Source organism: Prunus dulcis, chromosome 8, assembly GCF_902201215.1.
Source record: "Prunus dulcis chromosome 8, ALMONDv2, whole genome shotgun sequence".
In the NCBI taxonomy this organism is placed as follows: domain Eukaryota; kingdom Viridiplantae; phylum Streptophyta; class Magnoliopsida; order Rosales; family Rosaceae; genus Prunus; species Prunus dulcis.
Genome location: NC_047657.1, coordinates 19,372,233 through 19,388,863, shown reverse-complemented (window position 1 = coordinate 19,388,863; position 16,631 = coordinate 19,372,233). Strand labels below are relative to the sequence as shown.

Genomic DNA, 16,631 nt, shown 5'->3' with positions numbered 1-16,631 from the left:
CCTGTTCTTGTTATTTTGCTACTTTTACTCGATATGTATAAGCCATTTCAAAAAGAATATATGCGAATGCAAATGAAAAACAGGAAAAACAGTAACGGGAAGGAAATAAAACCAAGTAAATTTCATAGTTGAAAACAGTAATATGGATTGGAAAAAGAAAAAAAGCTTATTAATAACACAGAAATTGTTAAGGGGCCAAAAAGAAAATTAGTACAGGAATACCTCAATCATCCTGTCTACGGTCTACCCCCCACCCCATGATGCAATTTGAGGGGGGGTGACATAAACAAGAAAGGGCCCCTACTTAGGTGATTGATAAAATTTTTTTAAAGCAGGCACTGCAATTGAATAATAACATAATCAATGAGGAACCCTTCTTCGAAAAGACAATTAGTTAATATAATTAATTAATGATGCAGAACCATTACAATTATGAACAAATGTTAAAAGGCATGGCCCCACTTTATTGCAATATTATTTTTGTAACCCCCAATGATCCATCCCCTCCCCTCCCAAAAGATAAAAAAAGAGGAAGAAATGTCTTGTTATACAAGCTTAACAGAAGATCATTTGGTAGGTAGGCAGCAGATTCTTGTTATACAAGATTAACAGAGACTGCCTTCCTGCCCAAGCTTCACAGAATCCAATTACCAAACCAAAAGCATGTTTTTTATTTTCTTTCTCACAACACAAATTCCATGTTCCAGTAATTTTCTAAACCCAGACAGTAGACACTGTAGACACAAAGAATATATATCCCAGCCCAGCATTAGGTTATGGATTTAATAAATTGGGTTTGACTTCTTGTGCCAAAAGAGCTCATAATAATAATAATATTCCATTCAAGGGAAATGCCTTTCAAACCTTTTGGCAGAAGCCAAACAAAAAGAAGAGACAACAAATGAGTCAATTGCTTCAATTTCTTTTTCTTTTTTGTTTGTTAAAGTGTGTCATAGATTGACACTTGTGCTGACTGCTAGCTTTGTTCATGTGCTGTCATCTCTAACCCCCACCTAATCCCAGCTACCTTCACATGTCCTCTTCTTCCATGGCTTTGCAGTTTGCACATTGCATTTCTCAATAAAGAAACAAAGGGAACGTATTCAGTTGATGGTTTGGTTAAGTTTTTACAGGTAAATATATGCACCAGCCAGCCAACCACCACCCACCATCCCGAAAGTTTAAAAGGAACCCAACTTTGAGTTATATTTTATGTTATCTAATCGCATATATGCAAGTTATGATATTGAATAATGTTGCTTCACATTTCACTCAACTACCCTTTTGTAACTGGCTCCAATGATGGCTAATTTTGGGGAGAAGAAGCCCGTGCATAGCAAAAGCCGAAAAGCAGAGTTACCTGCATTGGCACTTGCGGTCCTTCTTCATCTTTCTATCAAAAATAACGAAAAGCAAATCAAGAAAATGATGTGCATGCTGTTCTTGAATGAGACACATCACGACCCGGAAGAACTCAGAAGCTGCTGCTGCTCTCATCAACAACACAGATGAAATTCTGCTTTTTTTTTGGCAGAAAAACTTGTTTTAGCTTCAAACTTGACAACTTCTTCAAAAAAGATAACCCTCAGTCTCCATGGTTGATAGACATGTACATGAGGTTTGGATTGGATTCACTCCTCTTTTCATCCCCTAAATCAAATGTTTTTTGTTCTCATCAGTTCACGAATTCTAAAGTAAAACAAAACCCAGCATATGTCACCTTACATCCAAGTTCGAATCTTCCTCCCGTTAGATTAGATTAATTATTTATATAAGAAGTAAAACGAAAACCATGAGAATAATTAATTATCACAATAATAATATACCATAAAATACATTCACAGAGTCTTGCAAAAAATTCTTCTATTTAATAATAGAGTAGAGCATTAATTTCCCCTACATAGTTACACTATTAATTTCTGAATATCCACAAATCTTCTTTTAATTCTTATTCATCATTCATCATTTTCTACTATTTTCCCCAAAAATAAATAAATGAATCTAAAGGAACCCACCGCCCACAAAATATAGAATATATTAAATTTTAATAAAAACAAAAATATTAACGCCCATCCGAATTTCCCACTTTACCCCCTCCACTCGTTGCACTGCGCTGTCGGCCTAGTCTTCTGCTTCCCAGCCTTCAATGGGCACGGCGTCTGTAGGGGCGGGACCATGCAATTATACTGCAGACACAGCGAGCTGCTCACTGGAATCTCAGCCGTCGGATTAATCTGAATCCCAGTAAGAAAATTGTGCTGCAGATACAGTATCTGTATATTCGCAGCCAGTAACCGATCCACGAAACTACCCGGAACCTGACCCGTGAACCGGTTGTTATTCAGGTACAGACTCTGTACGGTAGAGAACAACGGTGAGATTTCACCCGATAACCGATTGTAGCTGAGATCAATGGTCGATATTGAAACCTGACCATCCGGTTGGACCCGGCCTGAAAACATGTTTCTCTGCAGCTGGAGATTGGTGATTGGGTATGTGAAGACCCGACCCGGAATCGTACCCGTAAACTGGTTCATACTGAGGTCGAGATAGTTGAGCTGGCCTAGCCGGTTCAGGAGGCCGTCGACCGGACCGGTTAGCCGGTTCCAGGAGAGAGACAGGTAATGGAGAGAAGGAGGGAGGGAGTTGGGAGCGAGCGAACCGGAGAGGTTGTTGTGCTTCAAGTCGAGCCGGGTTAAGGTTTGGGAGGCAAACGGAGGGACCGAACCGGAGAGGCGATTGTGGCAGAGAATGACGTTGGAGAGCTCTGGTAAGGTTCCGATAGCTGTAGGAATTGCTCCGGCGAACAGGTTGTAGCTGAGGTCGAGTGTTCTCAGGTTGCGTAGCTGACCGAGACCCGCAGGAATCTGACCGGAGATGAAGTTGCGGCTGACGGCGAGGAACCGGAGGCTCTTCAACTGCGAAATGGATTGCGGCAGAGCGCCGAAGATCCGACCCGGAACCACCGAGAGCTCGGCGAGTGCAGAGAGCTTGCCAACGGCAGGGTCGATCCGACCCGTTAGTCCCGGAGCTCCGGCTCTGGGGTCGCCGAGGTTGAGAGCTATCACCTTATCGGAGTCGCAGTACACGCCGGCGAAGTTGCAGGGGTCGGAAGTGAAGTCCCAGGAAGCGAAGTAGTTGGAGCCAGGCATGTCATTGAGAGATTTGCGAATGGATTGCAGAGCCAAGAAATCAACCGGGTCGAGAATGGCGAAGGCGATGGGATTACACTGAAGCAAACAGATAGAGAACAACGCAATGCACATAAAGCTCTTAACCCTCTGACTCTCCGCCATTACAGGTCAAGTCAACTGGGTTGAGTGAAAGAAGAAGGCTTTGTGTTGTGGGTTTTATAGCAGAGAGAAAGGTTGAGCTTTTAGGGAAGAAGAGGTTGGAGAAAACACTTTTTGGTGAGAGGAAGCTACAGATTTCTCGTGGGAAATAGCGTGAAAGCTTTAATGGAAAAAGTATGGAGTTGGTGATGATGACCAGTATGAGGTTCAGCATCCAAATAGCAAAAATGATGGCTTTGGCTTTGGCTTTGGCTTGGAGAAGAAGGCAATTATTGAGTCTTGTATTGTATTCTACTACAATCTGAGCTCTCTCAAAGCTTTTCTTTTTCTCTGAATATTTTTGGGTGCTGGCTTCTCAGAGAAGACGCAATCACTCACTCTGCAACTTACTACAGGGCACTGCAAGGCTCTTAATTTTTTATTTTTTTATTTTTTGTTATTATTAATATTTTACTGTTTTTGTTTTCTTTATTGGGGCTTGGGATCGGGATCAAACGGTTGTCCGAGCCTACGTGCTTAGGCGGAACCTCAGGTTCGGGTACCAGCTTGGCAACCGATGGAATGCGGGGATCACGTGACCTTGCCGCAACGTCATCAATAGCACGTGGGAAGGTAGAGGGCCTAGTGAAACTGTGATCTGATGTGGAAACTATTTGCCAGCTAGATTTGGTTCCTTCTTAGGAAATGATACTACTTGTCGTTTTTAGGGCTCGGATTCCTACTCGTAATTTACTTTTGCTTGCTATTAGATTATAATTTAGAATGGTATACTTAGATTATAATTCCTACTTTTGCTTGCTATTACTTTTTCTACTCCTTTTTTTATTCCTTTTCTAATCTTCTGTTATTAGATTATAAATTAGAACACGGTCACGTTGATAATGACTTATAACTCAACTGATTAAAAACATTCATTTGTAGATTAAAAGTTTCGTGTTCGAATTATTCATCATCTAATACGCTTGTATTATCAAAAGTTTTATTTCATAGTCAAACTACCAGAAAATTACTCAAAAATATATAATGACTTTGATATCTTTATCACTGAGGAAATGTTTTGGGAAAGAAAAACTTTAGTAATAGTAAGTGAGATTTGATTTTGGATTTTGGAGTACATAAAAGCTCACAAAAGCCCAAAGTCCCACTGCAAGAACATTTCATTATGGTCTCTATAGATGCGCAAGTACATGATGGTATGGGGTAACTTTTGCTTTCTATGAATTTTGTGGTATTTTTGTAATTATGTAACCTGCCAAACTTCTTCAAAAGCCTCAATTCTCAAACAAATTTATTCTCCATAGCTTTCATGATTTGATCTACACCCACTGTTTTTAATTACTATTTTACCAAAATCTTTTATGAAGTTTCCATGTACCTCTCAATCAATATCCCAGGAATGGTACAAAATTAAAATTCCCAATGGCCATTCTGACTGCTTATTTTGTATTTTCAGTTGGCATTTACTTCTCGAAACTTGCTCTCCTTTTTCCTTGAGATGGCTTGGACCCAAAGAAAGGTGAGCCCCATAAAACAAAACAAACCAGCATCAATGGGAGGAGTCAAAGAAGTTGGTAAAAGTTACGAACTTCACAATCTCACATAACTTGGTGTTCACTCCTCCTTAGCTCTTTCTTGATATCACAACTGCCTCCCTGGCTCAAGTCAAAAAGTTACCAAGAAAAACACACTACAATTCCACGTCAAAGGCTGTCAAACAAGTATTAGAACCTTTGATTTGCTTTAAACTATTACAAATCACACCAAAATATATATGTATTTATTGCTATGCAAGCATGAATTGGCACACTTTGGCAGGTAGGTAAAAACACAAAAAAATTTGTATGCAAAATTGATCACGCACGCACTACATATTGTAATTGGCTAAAAATAACAAAATAGTGCTATCCCGTTTCACACAAATATTTATTGTTAAAAAATAAGCAGCAAGCTAGCAAACCCCCATATGCAATGAAGCCCCCACAAAACAATGGTAGTATTTTGTTGGGTTGTGAGCAGATGACACCCACCCCAACAACTAAAACATCCACACATTCCCACTCATGGTTTTGGTTTAGGATATGGTAATGGTTCCATGCCATGCCAGAGACTGTTGGGCATTGCCCTCTTTACCTTACATTAGCAGCATCCGCATTTATGAAACTTATTTGTGCGGTCCCTTTCTTCCACCTACACCACCTTCCGCACAAAATGAGCTTCATTCCCTCCTTTCTAGCTTCAAGTACCACAAGAAGCTGAGATGCGTATGTGTGCGTGTAGCAAGATAGCAAACTCTGATGCATACATGATAGTGGGTTTTTGTCCTCTCTCAAGATTTTTAAGCATTTATGGTTTATTGGCCTCTGTTCATACAAGCTACAAATACATCAACGATGGCAAAAGATGCTCTAAAACTGGTGGCCTGTAGGTATTAATTGTAGAAAAACGTCTTGGCTTAACTTTTAACTTTATATGTGACCAAGCAGTTTGTGTAGGTCTTAATCTCATGAAACAACAGGGTCCCCAAAAAAAATTGATAAGAAAAAGAAAAAAATTTTCCATCCAAGATGCTGATGTGGTGGGCTGCAGGAGATCATTTCACCAATTGGATCATATGGGCTTTGGCCATAACTCAAGTTAGATAATAACAACTTCCTCAGTAAGAATGATGATAAAATGATGTTTAGAGTCTCAGAACAGAGCCTTACATACTCTAAGCAAGTTCTTAAGCTACATTGTTACCAAAACGCTAGGGGGGATGTAGGAAACTTTTCACTAAGTCAAAGTAAATTCAATCTTAAAACTAAAAGAACTCCGGTAAATTATGCGACATCCCATATTTCTCGACGTTTTTCCTAGCAGGGGATTCTTTCAAAGAATTTATTCCATAATAGGAATTGACCCGCCGGCAGCCACGATCTGTTGCTCCAACTACAGTAACCAAAGGGGGCAACGTCAATGGATGATTGAAGATAGGCAGAGAAGCTAATGTAAAATCCATATTGAGATTGTTCAAAGGTAGCAATGCAATGATTCTTTGGAGAATCCCAAGGGATGAATATGTCAAGGTAAGAACATAAGTTATCTCCCCTAGCTCACAAGCATGACTATGCCAAGATTTCCCTTTGGATAATCAAGAACATCTTGGCAAATACCAGCTATCTCAAATAGAATTTTCATGTACTTACCATAAATAAGTATTCAAGCTTGCTCTTCAATGCAGAGCTTTCTTGTTGTACTTGTTGCAAACATCTCAAACACCTGCATCAAACAATATCTGAATCACATTTAGGTGCAACTGCCATGCCACAACCCCTTTCTTCATCGTTAGGGTCAAGTAAAAGCACAAGAAATACAAGTCATACACATGATACCAAGTTCACTTAATCACAGTGGATTCAGCAAAATTGCAACGTTAGTGTAGTTAGATTATCAATTTTCCTTCAATTGAATAACAAAGACTTCCGAAGTTCTAGTCCTAATTTTATAATTGCATCGTTAACAAAGGCAGAGCACCCGTTGACTAATTTCCAATTTGATGGTACTTCTGAAAAATAATATATATCATAAATCAATCGATCTTGGTTCAGCCAACAGTTGCAGATATTGATATTCATGAAAAGAAAAAAATTGCTCAAACTTGAATAAATTCATCGAGGCATGTGTGGCAAAAATTTGTGTCAATACCCTAAACTGATGGCGCCACTTCTTTAAGTATTAAGTGGCTAAATTTTCAAGCTTACAATGAAACAAAAAAAAAAAAGAATGAAAATATCAGCATGAAGCAAAGCTACTTACCCTTCAAGGTTCTGGGCCTCACAAGAATTTCTGAAGTTGATGCATACATTTTTAAGTCTTGATGCACCTATCCTGTAAACCACCGAATTCTATGATCAATTAATCACTTCAAAAAGAAGAAGAAAATGAGAAAAAAAATTAATGTGCAACTCCAGAGCTAGGTAATCCAAATTTCAAATAACAAGCAGACCAGTTTTTAGTTTTTTTATGCTCCATATAAGCACTATCATTTGCACCTTGCAGCAAGCCAGGCATTTGAATTGAAAGAAAACAGAGAATAAAACAAAAGGTAATAGAGCTTGGACATACCAGGCACTGCTACCCTTGAATTGATGGACGTACGCATCTACCTGTTTGAAATTCACAACATTCTGTTCTCTACAAAAACAAAGAAAATCCAATTAAAATTGTTTCACCTAGCTACCACTACAGCCAAAAATTAGGAATAAAAATCTCCAAAGTGAAGCAAACCAGAATAACACTTGAAGGTTAAGACAAAAAAACTCACAGAGCCCTGCCCATATTGTTGAGAAGCTTCTCAGAATCTTGAAAGAAAAGAGAAACAACCTCAACCACAAAATCTGGGCTGCTTTCATCCTGGAGCTTCTTTAGCTGTGCAAACTGGTCGTCCAAGAATCCCTTTTCACCACCAAAAAAATCCAATCATCAAAATTCCTTCAACGACCCAAAATTCAAAAACAAAAAGGAGAAAACAAATCCAGTTTTGAACAAAATAACAGTTTGTTCTGAAGAAAGATCCATTTGTTTCTATAAGCAACTTATCCTTTTAATCCGAAACAATAAAAGCGTCAAACAATATGAAAGTTCCTAACTTTACACACGAACTAATCTTATACTCCAAACAATGAAGTTTCTTTTGCTGAAATAAACGAAACCCAGAAATCTTTATCCCTATAAACAGGCAGAGGTCGACAGAGAAAACCCAGTAGAAATCCCAATCATCATCATATTAATGAAACTTGTAGAAAAGGGAAAGGAAAAAAGAAAAAGAAAGCAGAAACCTCTCGGCGCAGAGACTGGGTGTAGTCGAACCACTGTTTCTGCCACTGAGTCACAGCATCCATGGTTGCTTTCTTGCTCAGTTGCTGCTACAAGTTACAGCCACAGATGACTCAAAAACGATAGTGTGGAAATTGGCATATCACAAACGGCTTTGACCCTCGACTTAACTTATAAGGTTGTACAAGAAAAGAGTTACAAACGTGTGAAATCTTGAAAACGCTTAACTGACCTGCCACTGCCAGAGAAGGATTTGGTCAATATCACCGGAAACAGCTCTGTCTTAATTAATTTCCAAATAATATAAAATGTCTATCTTAGTTAGTTAATTACCAAATAAAAAGGGACAACTAATCATCTCGCTTATTAGTTTATTCGATATTATTATTATTATTATTATTTTGGTTATGTTTTTCTTCCCAACATATATATATATATATATATATATATAAGAGGGTTCAAAATTATGTTAATTGGTCAGGAGAGTAAATTACTCCTCTGAATTTAAAGTTGAGTTCTTCTGTTTGTAAATTAAATTAATTTATAATAGTTTAAAATATGGCGTGCATAAACTAAACAAAAATAAAATAAACGAGGGTGCATTGGCACCACGCAAGTGGTATGAGGTGTCCTTGACTGCTTTTGTATTTATGTTTGCTTGAAATTGAAAACCATGTCATTGTCTTAGGCTTGCAAGCAATTACGGACTGAACCAATGAAGACCATTCTATATGTTGGTGGGGCGGTGCAATACGCATGGAGATGGAGAGGATCCATATCCACCTAAGCAATAATGATATGGTTATTTTTTGCTAAATATGGTTTGATGCCTAGTCTAGAGAGACCACCCATTTTTATTAACTTCGCATGAAAGGACACAAGTCAAGCGCACGCCCAAATCATGAAACTTTAGGAAACCCTCTACCAATACCAACCAATCACACAGAGCTATACTAGGAATTTTATATTAGCTTCGCTTCGGCTTCACTAATTTAGGAAAAAGCCCAAATCTGGATATCCTTTCCCCACTTGACCCAATATTTAGGACTGGGTGCAATTTACATAGCACCAAACCAGGCCCGCTCAACATACTTAGTTAGAATCACTCCAGTAGAATAGAGAACAACAGCATCACCAGGCTTCCACTGCTTTATTTTATTTTAACTTTTTTATTTGTATACATGTGCGACGCAACGTCTCTACTTGGTGATCGGATCTTTGGAAAAATGTCTCCATTAAAATTTAACTTTTAACTTAAGTAGTTAAAGAGCATTTGTTCATATCATGTATTTGGTGATTGAATCTTTGTTTTCTTTATTGGTTTTTAAAAATAAAAAAAATACAAATACAAATGATGGTGTAAAACAATTTTAAACTACCCTAATTTATGGAGAATGTGATCGAAGTCAAGTGCAAAGAGAGAATGCACATTGCCGGCCAACTAGCCTAATTCACATGTATATCATACAATAACTGTTCAGCTGAGCTATTACACTCAGACCATTGTTGACACTACTTAAAAAATAGGCAAATAACACAATTTCCGATTTACTTATTCTCTTTATCACTTTCTTTTTATTTTATTTTTCCATTTCATAACAACAGAAGAATAAAAGTATTATACAAACTTGGAGAGAACTTGTTTCACACCAAATTTATCTGTACAATACACAAGAGGATCGGTGAAAAGTTCAACGCGAGCAATAGCAATTCCAAATCCACTTTCTACGACTCGCCCCCTTCCCCACCGCTACCACAATCCATTAAAAAAATTTAATTTCCATCTACAATATGTACAATACCAAGAGAAAGAAGATAAGTCACCTTAATTTGGGAACAAAATAACTTTATGCATTACATATTGATTGTCGGAAGAGGCAACATGCGGCTTTAATTTATACATCAACCTGCCAAAAAGAAAAATACAATAAGGTCGCTACCAACCGAATTATAAACACTTTATGAAAATTAAAAGGAAGCTTGTAAAATAACGTTCTGTGAAGCAATAGGTTTAGATTTTAACCTTCATCAGAAAAGGCAAACATGCCTCCAAGCATTTCACTATCTTCCTCATCCATGGCTTTCACCTTATCGCAGTGGCTACTGTCACTGTCAACATCATCAGTTATGACTTCAGTTAACCCATGGCATCCATTCGGCACCAATGCGTTACAATGCTCCTCCTGGAAAAACTGCGAAAGATCTATTGGATGCTGCAAAGTGGGAGCCCCCTCTGCCACGATATTGGTACTTGAAGGATGTTGATCAGAGTATAAAACTGAGACCTCACTGATCCCAATTGCTTTTAAAGACAGGCCTTCTTCAGCAGAAACTCTTCCTCCTGGGGTCAACTTACTTTCTAACACAGGAAAACCGTTGGTGAGACGACTGGAAACTTGAGAATCGATGTTCTTAAAATGTTCAGATGGAGTACACAGAATGCTGAAAGATATATGGTTTTCTAATGAAGGCTCAACAATTGTATTGGCTCTTCTTTCCGGGCCATTCAAGATCTGACAAACTGTTGTGCGGGCCTTCTCATTGTTCATTTGATCAAAATCGAGGAAATGCTCAATTCTTCTTGACGAACCTGCTAGGAATTCAAATAGGAATTATGTGGACGCAATTAGTCAAAATGATCAGGAAGGTATTTCAGCTATAATAGAGAAAAGTTTACACGAGCCAACATCTGGGTTTATCATACATCTGGACAATTGACTCAAAAAGGCTTTGCAAGAACAAAAATAGATATGAAATCTCCATTCCTATTTTTTCTCGAACGCCCGATGAAGAAGCAGCAGTCCAAGATGGACAGGCAGTCTAAGATAATAAATATATATTGATTGAAGCATATTTTCTATATATTATATCATACCCCCATCTGAGCTTTCCGTGGAGCTAAGCGATGCAGGCTTTGAGTGACAAATAACAGTCTCTTCCAAGATCTTGTCTTGAGCTTGATGAGGTTCTGACAAAGAATGACTGGGAAATCTCCCACCCGGGACTCTGAATCATACAATCAAGTGAGCATTTAACAAGTATCAGAATGGTAGGAGAAAGGCACAGACACGTGTATGACACACACCGGAATGCACTCATGCATGATATATATAACAGTACCTTGCCCCAGAACCTGGTAAGCTCAGATCAACCAAAACTAGAAACTTTTAACAAGATGCAGACACAAACATCTCCAGCAAGGATCAAAACACTATATTATTTACATTTCGGAGTTTTAAGAATGTGGGTTGGACAATAGATGAAATGGTTGTCACCTGTCATCCCAGCTTGATTTGATGATATGGAACTGCTCAAAAACAGGCAATAATTCCTTCTGTCTCATTTCAATTTCATGAACAGGGACTTTTTCAATTTCAAACTCTCCATCAGCAAAACTATCGACTCTTGGACAACCCATTGTATAAAAACAAATCTGGAACAGTGAGAAGAAAATTACCACCAAAATAGAGAAAATAAAACCGGAAATGTAACCTTGACAAGAAATACCTTGGACTTTTGCCATATTGGTAATCTCAAAGAACTTACTTGCACCTCTGCATTAGAGAGGTACCAGTGGGACCTATCATTGAGCTTTCCAGAGTAAGTTTCCAGTCTCCTTTCCCCCCCAACAGCACCATTTAAGTCTAGAGACTCCATTCCATGAGTACCATCAGAACCTGATTTATTTTGGTTTATTTCTGCTACGTCTTGTCTATCAGATGTGGTACCTAAAACAATGTCCTCTCTTTCTGGCCAGTCTGACCGCCTACATACATCCCACCATTGAATAGGTTCAACTTTCACTCTCAGATCTTCCTCCTGCATATGCATAGATGTAGCTGCCTGGGTACCACTATGACTCTGATCTACCCCTATCCTTGGCTGAAGTTCATGTTGAACTACATGACCAGATGGAGTATAAACTAATAGATGCTCCAAGGTACTGGTCCTTGAGTTACTCTGCCGAGGACTTTGAGATAATGAATTATGGAATACAGCTGCAACAGCACCAGATGGCACAAACACCTTCCCCGTTGTAGAAGAAGCAGTGTTGTTGACTGGGCTAAGCCATCCAAAACTGCTATATTTTATCCTGCTCACAACGGAAAGAGCAACAGGTGCTGGGGGTGGACAAGATTGTTGATTAAAAATGCAAGAAGAAGTAGACCACCAAGGTAGAGATAAAACTGGATATAGGGAGGGTTCTTCACCCTGAGTATTAAGAAGTCGAAATCCAGCATCTCCACCAAAAGGGGATAAAACAAAAACATGGCAGGTCCCCTTGGATGAAACAATTGCAACCCACTGACTGTAATGACTAAAGCAAATGTCCTGGATCATCTGCCAGAATAATAAAAATTGAGAAAAATGCATAAATAGAACATACAACACAAATTACATGGAAGAAATGAATGAACATCTTTAAAACTACATATATGCACTAACAGCTGATGTTATTCCACGATGCAACTTGTAAAGGTGCACATGAGATGAGCTCCAATCTAAGTTCTGACCACCTGATCCACTGTGTTTGCTTGAAGGCATAATCCGGAAAATATTAATGTTATTTCCATATATGGAGGCTGTAACCAGAAGGGTCCCACTGGGATCGAAACATAGAGCAGATATTGGGCTAGTATGAGCTTTAAATTGTGATATAACAGCTTGGGAAACAAAATCTTTGACAACAACCTGCAAGCAATCATTTTAATCAAGTAATGAATAAAAACTTTTTACTCAAAGCTAAAACTTAAAACTTCTGGTTATCAGCCAAGGCATAAAACAAAACTGTACTGAAACATCTGATAACCATCATGTAATTATTAAAGATCTCACTTCTTTTTCCTCGAGGTTTTAATTCTTATAGGATAAAGTATTAGAACTAAAAAAGGAAAATAAGACAGTCTATGAGGATGCCATAAAGCTTTGTGATCTATGTCATTAGCTGTGTAATATAGATAAGCGTTATGAGGAAAAATTAGCACCATAGAGTACAAAATCATCTATATGTCTAGCCATCCTACTAAAGATGAAATCAAGGATTGAGAGAGCTAAATCCAAGCAATTATATGAAGTTAAGAATTACTAAAGAAAAATAAAGATTGTCCACATTATCATGCTAAAGCAAACAACAACAGAGCCCACCTGTTTCAGGATAAAGAACAAACAGAGACTCAATAGTTAGAAGAGATTATTCAATTTTGTAGCTTGCATGCCTAGACAAAAGACCATTTGTGAGATTTTCATTTAGTACATTGCAAGATGCAGTAAAACAATTCATGGTGAGTAAAGAACTAACCATTCCTGCATTATCCATCTCTGTTCCTGCATGCCGACTAACTTTCCAGCCTGAATTTGATGATATTGGAGAGTTAGATCCATCTGGGAGCAGATCTTGACAGTATTTGTACAAGGTTTTGCATCCCATGTCACCCAGGTTAATTATTCCAGCAGCCAAATGTTTACTAGACTCCATCGCATAACGAGCCACATAACTACCACTGCCAGGTGATGTAGATGGACTAACTCCTGGAGAAGGAGTGAGGTTTTGGGGTCCTAAGCGACCTGTGTTTGACACTAGTGGGCTGTTGGAAGCATAGGCTAACCACCTTGGACCCACAGCCATTGGGCCATAACCAACATTAAACCCAATTGATCCTTGTCCGGCTAGCTGAGGAACAGGATAGGTAAGAACACTGAATTTGTTTTCGAGGGTGAGCGCGTCAAAGCAGTAAATCTGCCACCAAATATCAGGAAGATGAGTCAAAAATCTGCATCTAATCTCTTTTATACAGAAGGTGTAATCCTAAGTATTCAATCTCATACTTTTTAATATTCTCACATTCTAATATATGTCACATATAAGCGAGTGCTTACTTGAGTTGCAAGACCCACAGCTACTATCCGAGGACTGCATCTAATCATACACACAGCAGACCGAAATCTCAGAACATGCACATAACCGTGGGACCTAAGGGAATAAAACCGAACAGCTGTAGGAGAGCCGACAGGGTTTCCTGGCCGAGACTCCGAATTACTATCCCTGCCTATCCCTCCCAAGTGGCTCGTGGTATGAACAATCCCTGGACCATTGGTGTCGTCTCCAGCAACAACCAGCAGCAATGGATGCGCCATTCTGAATCCTTGGTTACCATCAGATGCTGCAGGAGAGGGCTGCATCTGTAAGAATGAAACTGGGCCATCGCGCTTTGAAACCAGTTCGCTGAAATTAGAGGCATCCTCTACATCAAAAACTTGAAATCCGTTCTGATAACCAAGTAAGAGAACATGCTTAAAGGCAGAGTGACTAAGCTCTAGCCTGCCAAAGCCAGCCCAAGTTACCTATTCACCAATGGAAGTTAACAAACATACAATGTTAGTTAATTAGTATATATGCATTAAACGGACAACCCAGTGATCAAAACCTGGCTCAGAAGAAACATTATAGTAACCGCCAAACTCAACAAGAAATTTGCTAATTCACATAAAGCAACATAAATTGAAGAGAACATTCACAATTAAAAGCTGCCACCAAATCATTTTCCTCAAAATTCAAACCAAGTAAACAATTTAGAGCCAAACAAACTTGAATACAGCTATTCAATCATGCTGCCCAATCACTATAATTCTCTCTCACCCTAATATATCATAAATAAAAAAGCACATCAATCAGAAAATCCAAAAATAAGCTCCAGATTTTTAAAAAAAACACCAATAACCAGTTGAAAGCCAAAAAAGGAAACAACTTTAAAATTAAACAAAAGCGAGGAAACACTAAATTTAGAAATCGCTTTGCACCTGATCCTTTTGATCCTCGGAAGCAGAAATAGAAGCAGCTACAGACGCACCAGCAGAGCGAACTGTAGAAGCGACGGTGCTCGCATTCGTCGAAACAGTTTTGAGGCACGACGATATGATCCTAAGTGAGTTCGGCAACAAGCCATTGTTCTTGCCCTTGCTCTTCTTCATTCTCCACCACCACCTTGACCTCGCACTAAGTGTCTTCTCTCACCCGCCACCACCGCCGGATTTAGCTTCTCCACCGCCGTGACCGCCGACGAACATCTCCGATCGCCGAAGATCGGATATAGCATCCGCTAATTGAAATCACAAAAAAGAAAAAAAAAAACGATGTATGAATATGAAGGTCCTGGTTTCTTTGACTTGAACAAGGCTCTTCAACAAGGCGTGTGTCTTCTTAGCTAAATTCGCTCGCTCTCTATGATCAGACTCCGTATTTTTCTTTTTCTTTTCCTTTTCCTTATCCCTCGCTTTCAGTTTTTCTACCTTTTTTTCTTTCTCATGACTTCTCTCTCTGTGCTGTGTACGCTGTTGTATAGTTATGTTTTGTTTCTGTGGCGCAAAACCAATAATAATACTCTCCGAGTAAATTATAGAAGCATCTGCTCCAAAAAAAGAAATTAAAAAAATCTCTGAGTAAATTGATTTTTTTTTATTGTTTATATTTTGGCCAATTTTTTTTCTTTATACAAGTAATAATCTGCTTTGATGTAATCTATTACCGGGAATTCAAACTTAGGTACAAAGTAATAGCATATGTGTTCTACCCAATTTAATTAAATTCATGCCTGCATTTCAGTTATTTCTTAAATCTTATTAAACGCATTTTGTTAAATAGTTTGGACACAATTATTGTGCCCTTTGTTTAGATCTGTTCATTATATTATATCAAAATATCAAACGTATTGTGGTTAATTTATCAATATTTTCCTTTTACTTTAGCAAGGGAAAAAAATAACAAATGTTAAAATCTCAAGTAATTTTAAATATGATACCATTTTTCAAATAGAAACAGAAGCATGACACCATTATTTAGATGTTTAAATCAATCTTTTGTGATTAATTAATTCACTATTCATATTTTCTCAAGAGATAAATTATTTTATTTATTTTTAAGGCTTATTATCACAAAATATTTCTAAGGTTTATGAAACTATCATGGCTTATTATCACAAATCATCTCTAAGGTTTACGAAACTATCAGATTGCATCCTTAATATTTTTTTTTGTGATTCATGGTCCTCAAGATTAGTATGTGTGATCACAAATGGTCCATGTCGTTAGGTTTCGTCAAAAACTCTGTTAGTTTGTTGATGTTGCAGATATATATATATATATATAAACATTCCTGAGGTTCATGCACCTATCACAAATGGTCCCTACGAAATTTTTTAATTTAAAAATATATATTATATTTTAAATACATGTGACACTATATTATTGTAGATGTGGGCTCCATATATATGCCACATCAACAAACTAATGGAGTTTTTAAAAAATAATTTAAAAATGAAAAAACTAAGAGTTTAGGTTTCATAAATGGTCCTCAAGATTATAATCCTTCTATAAATGATTTTTTCATTTATAAATAATTTTAAAAAGAAAACCAAAATTTTATGAATTTTAAATTAAAAAATTAAAAAATTTCTTAGGGACCATTTGTGATAGGTGCTGAACCTCAAAGATGTTTTATGATATATATATATATATATGTCAAGTCAA

General features: G+C 37.8%; 3 protein-coding genes across 6 annotated transcripts; all 3 read right to left on the bottom strand.

Moving 5' to 3' along the window:
* Positions 1-1,848: 1,848 nt before the first annotated feature.
* Positions 1,849-3,715, bottom strand: LOC117636440 (LRR receptor-like serine/threonine-protein kinase ER1). The gene has a single exon (XM_034370929.1). It carries the CDS (start codon positions 3,294-3,296, stop codon positions 2,088-2,090), a length of 1,209 nt encoding a protein of 402 aa, XP_034226820.1. The 5' UTR covers positions 3,297-3,715; the 3' UTR covers positions 1,849-2,087.
* Positions 3,716-5,874: 2,159 nt separating this feature from the next.
* On the bottom strand, positions 5,875-8,328 carry LOC117636439 (histidine-containing phosphotransfer protein 1-like). Its single transcript, XM_034370928.1, has 6 exons — positions 8,111-8,328; positions 7,597-7,727; positions 7,398-7,466; positions 7,089-7,160; positions 6,479-6,551; positions 5,875-6,221 (listed from the first exon to the last, which is right to left on the bottom strand). Exons 1-6 carry the CDS (start codon positions 8,171-8,173, stop codon positions 6,171-6,173), a joined length of 459 nt encoding a protein of 152 aa, XP_034226819.1. The 5' UTR covers positions 8,174-8,328; the 3' UTR covers positions 5,875-6,170.
* Positions 8,329-9,648: 1,320 nt separating this feature from the next.
* LOC117636438 (autophagy-related protein 18g-like) lies at positions 9,649-15,462 on the bottom strand. 4 transcript variants are annotated; one of them, XR_004587073.1, is made up of 10 exons: positions 14,907-15,462; positions 13,986-14,450; positions 13,408-13,845; positions 12,555-12,800; positions 11,616-12,449; positions 11,384-11,541; positions 10,984-11,114; positions 10,132-10,701; positions 9,933-10,015; positions 9,649-9,858 (listed from the first exon to the last, which is right to left on the bottom strand). XR_004587073.1 is itself a non-coding variant. In XM_034370926.1 (9 exons), exons 1-9 carry the CDS (start codon positions 15,075-15,077, stop codon positions 10,011-10,013), a joined length of 3,018 nt encoding a protein of 1,005 aa, XP_034226817.1. In that variant the 5' UTR covers positions 15,078-15,462; the 3' UTR covers positions 9,649-10,010. The 4 variants fall into 4 exon arrangements, 2 of the variants coding, with proteins under 2 accessions (XP_034226817.1, XP_034226818.1); XR_004587074.1 differs by having other exon boundaries at positions 10,132-10,698; XM_034370926.1 differs by having other exon boundaries at positions 9,649-10,015.
* Between the last annotated feature and the right edge of the window lie 1,169 nt (positions 15,463-16,631).

Bases quoted from the DNA above. Each gene is read 5' to 3' on its own strand.
- LOC117636440 (XM_034370929.1), bottom strand. From the start codon at position 3,296: ATGGCGGAGAGTCAGAGGGTTAAGAGCTTTATGTGCATTGCGTTGTTC.
- LOC117636438 (XM_034370926.1), bottom strand. From the start codon at position 15,077: ATGAAGAAGAGCAAGGGCAAGAACAATGGCTTGTTGCCGAACTCACTT. The intron at 12,450-12,554 runs GTTAGTGCATAT...TTATTCTGGCAG, and splicing joins ATCGTGGAATAACATCAGCT to ATGATCCAGGACATTTGCTT. The intron at 11,115-11,383 runs GTGACAACCATT...TGTATGATTCAG, and splicing joins AAATCAAGCTGGGATGACAG to AGTCCCGGGTGGGAGATTTC.
- LOC117636439 (XM_034370928.1), bottom strand. From the start codon at position 8,173: ATGGATGCTGTGACTCAGTGGCAGAAACAGTGGTTCGACTACACCCAG. The intron at 7,161-7,397 runs GTATGTCCAAGC...GGTGGTTTACAG, and splicing joins TTCAAGGGTAGCAGTGCCTG to GATAGGTGCATCAAGACTTA. The intron at 6,222-6,478 runs GTAAGTACATGA...TGGTTACTGTAG, and splicing joins AGCTTGAATACTTATTTATG to TTGGAGCAACAGATCGTGGC.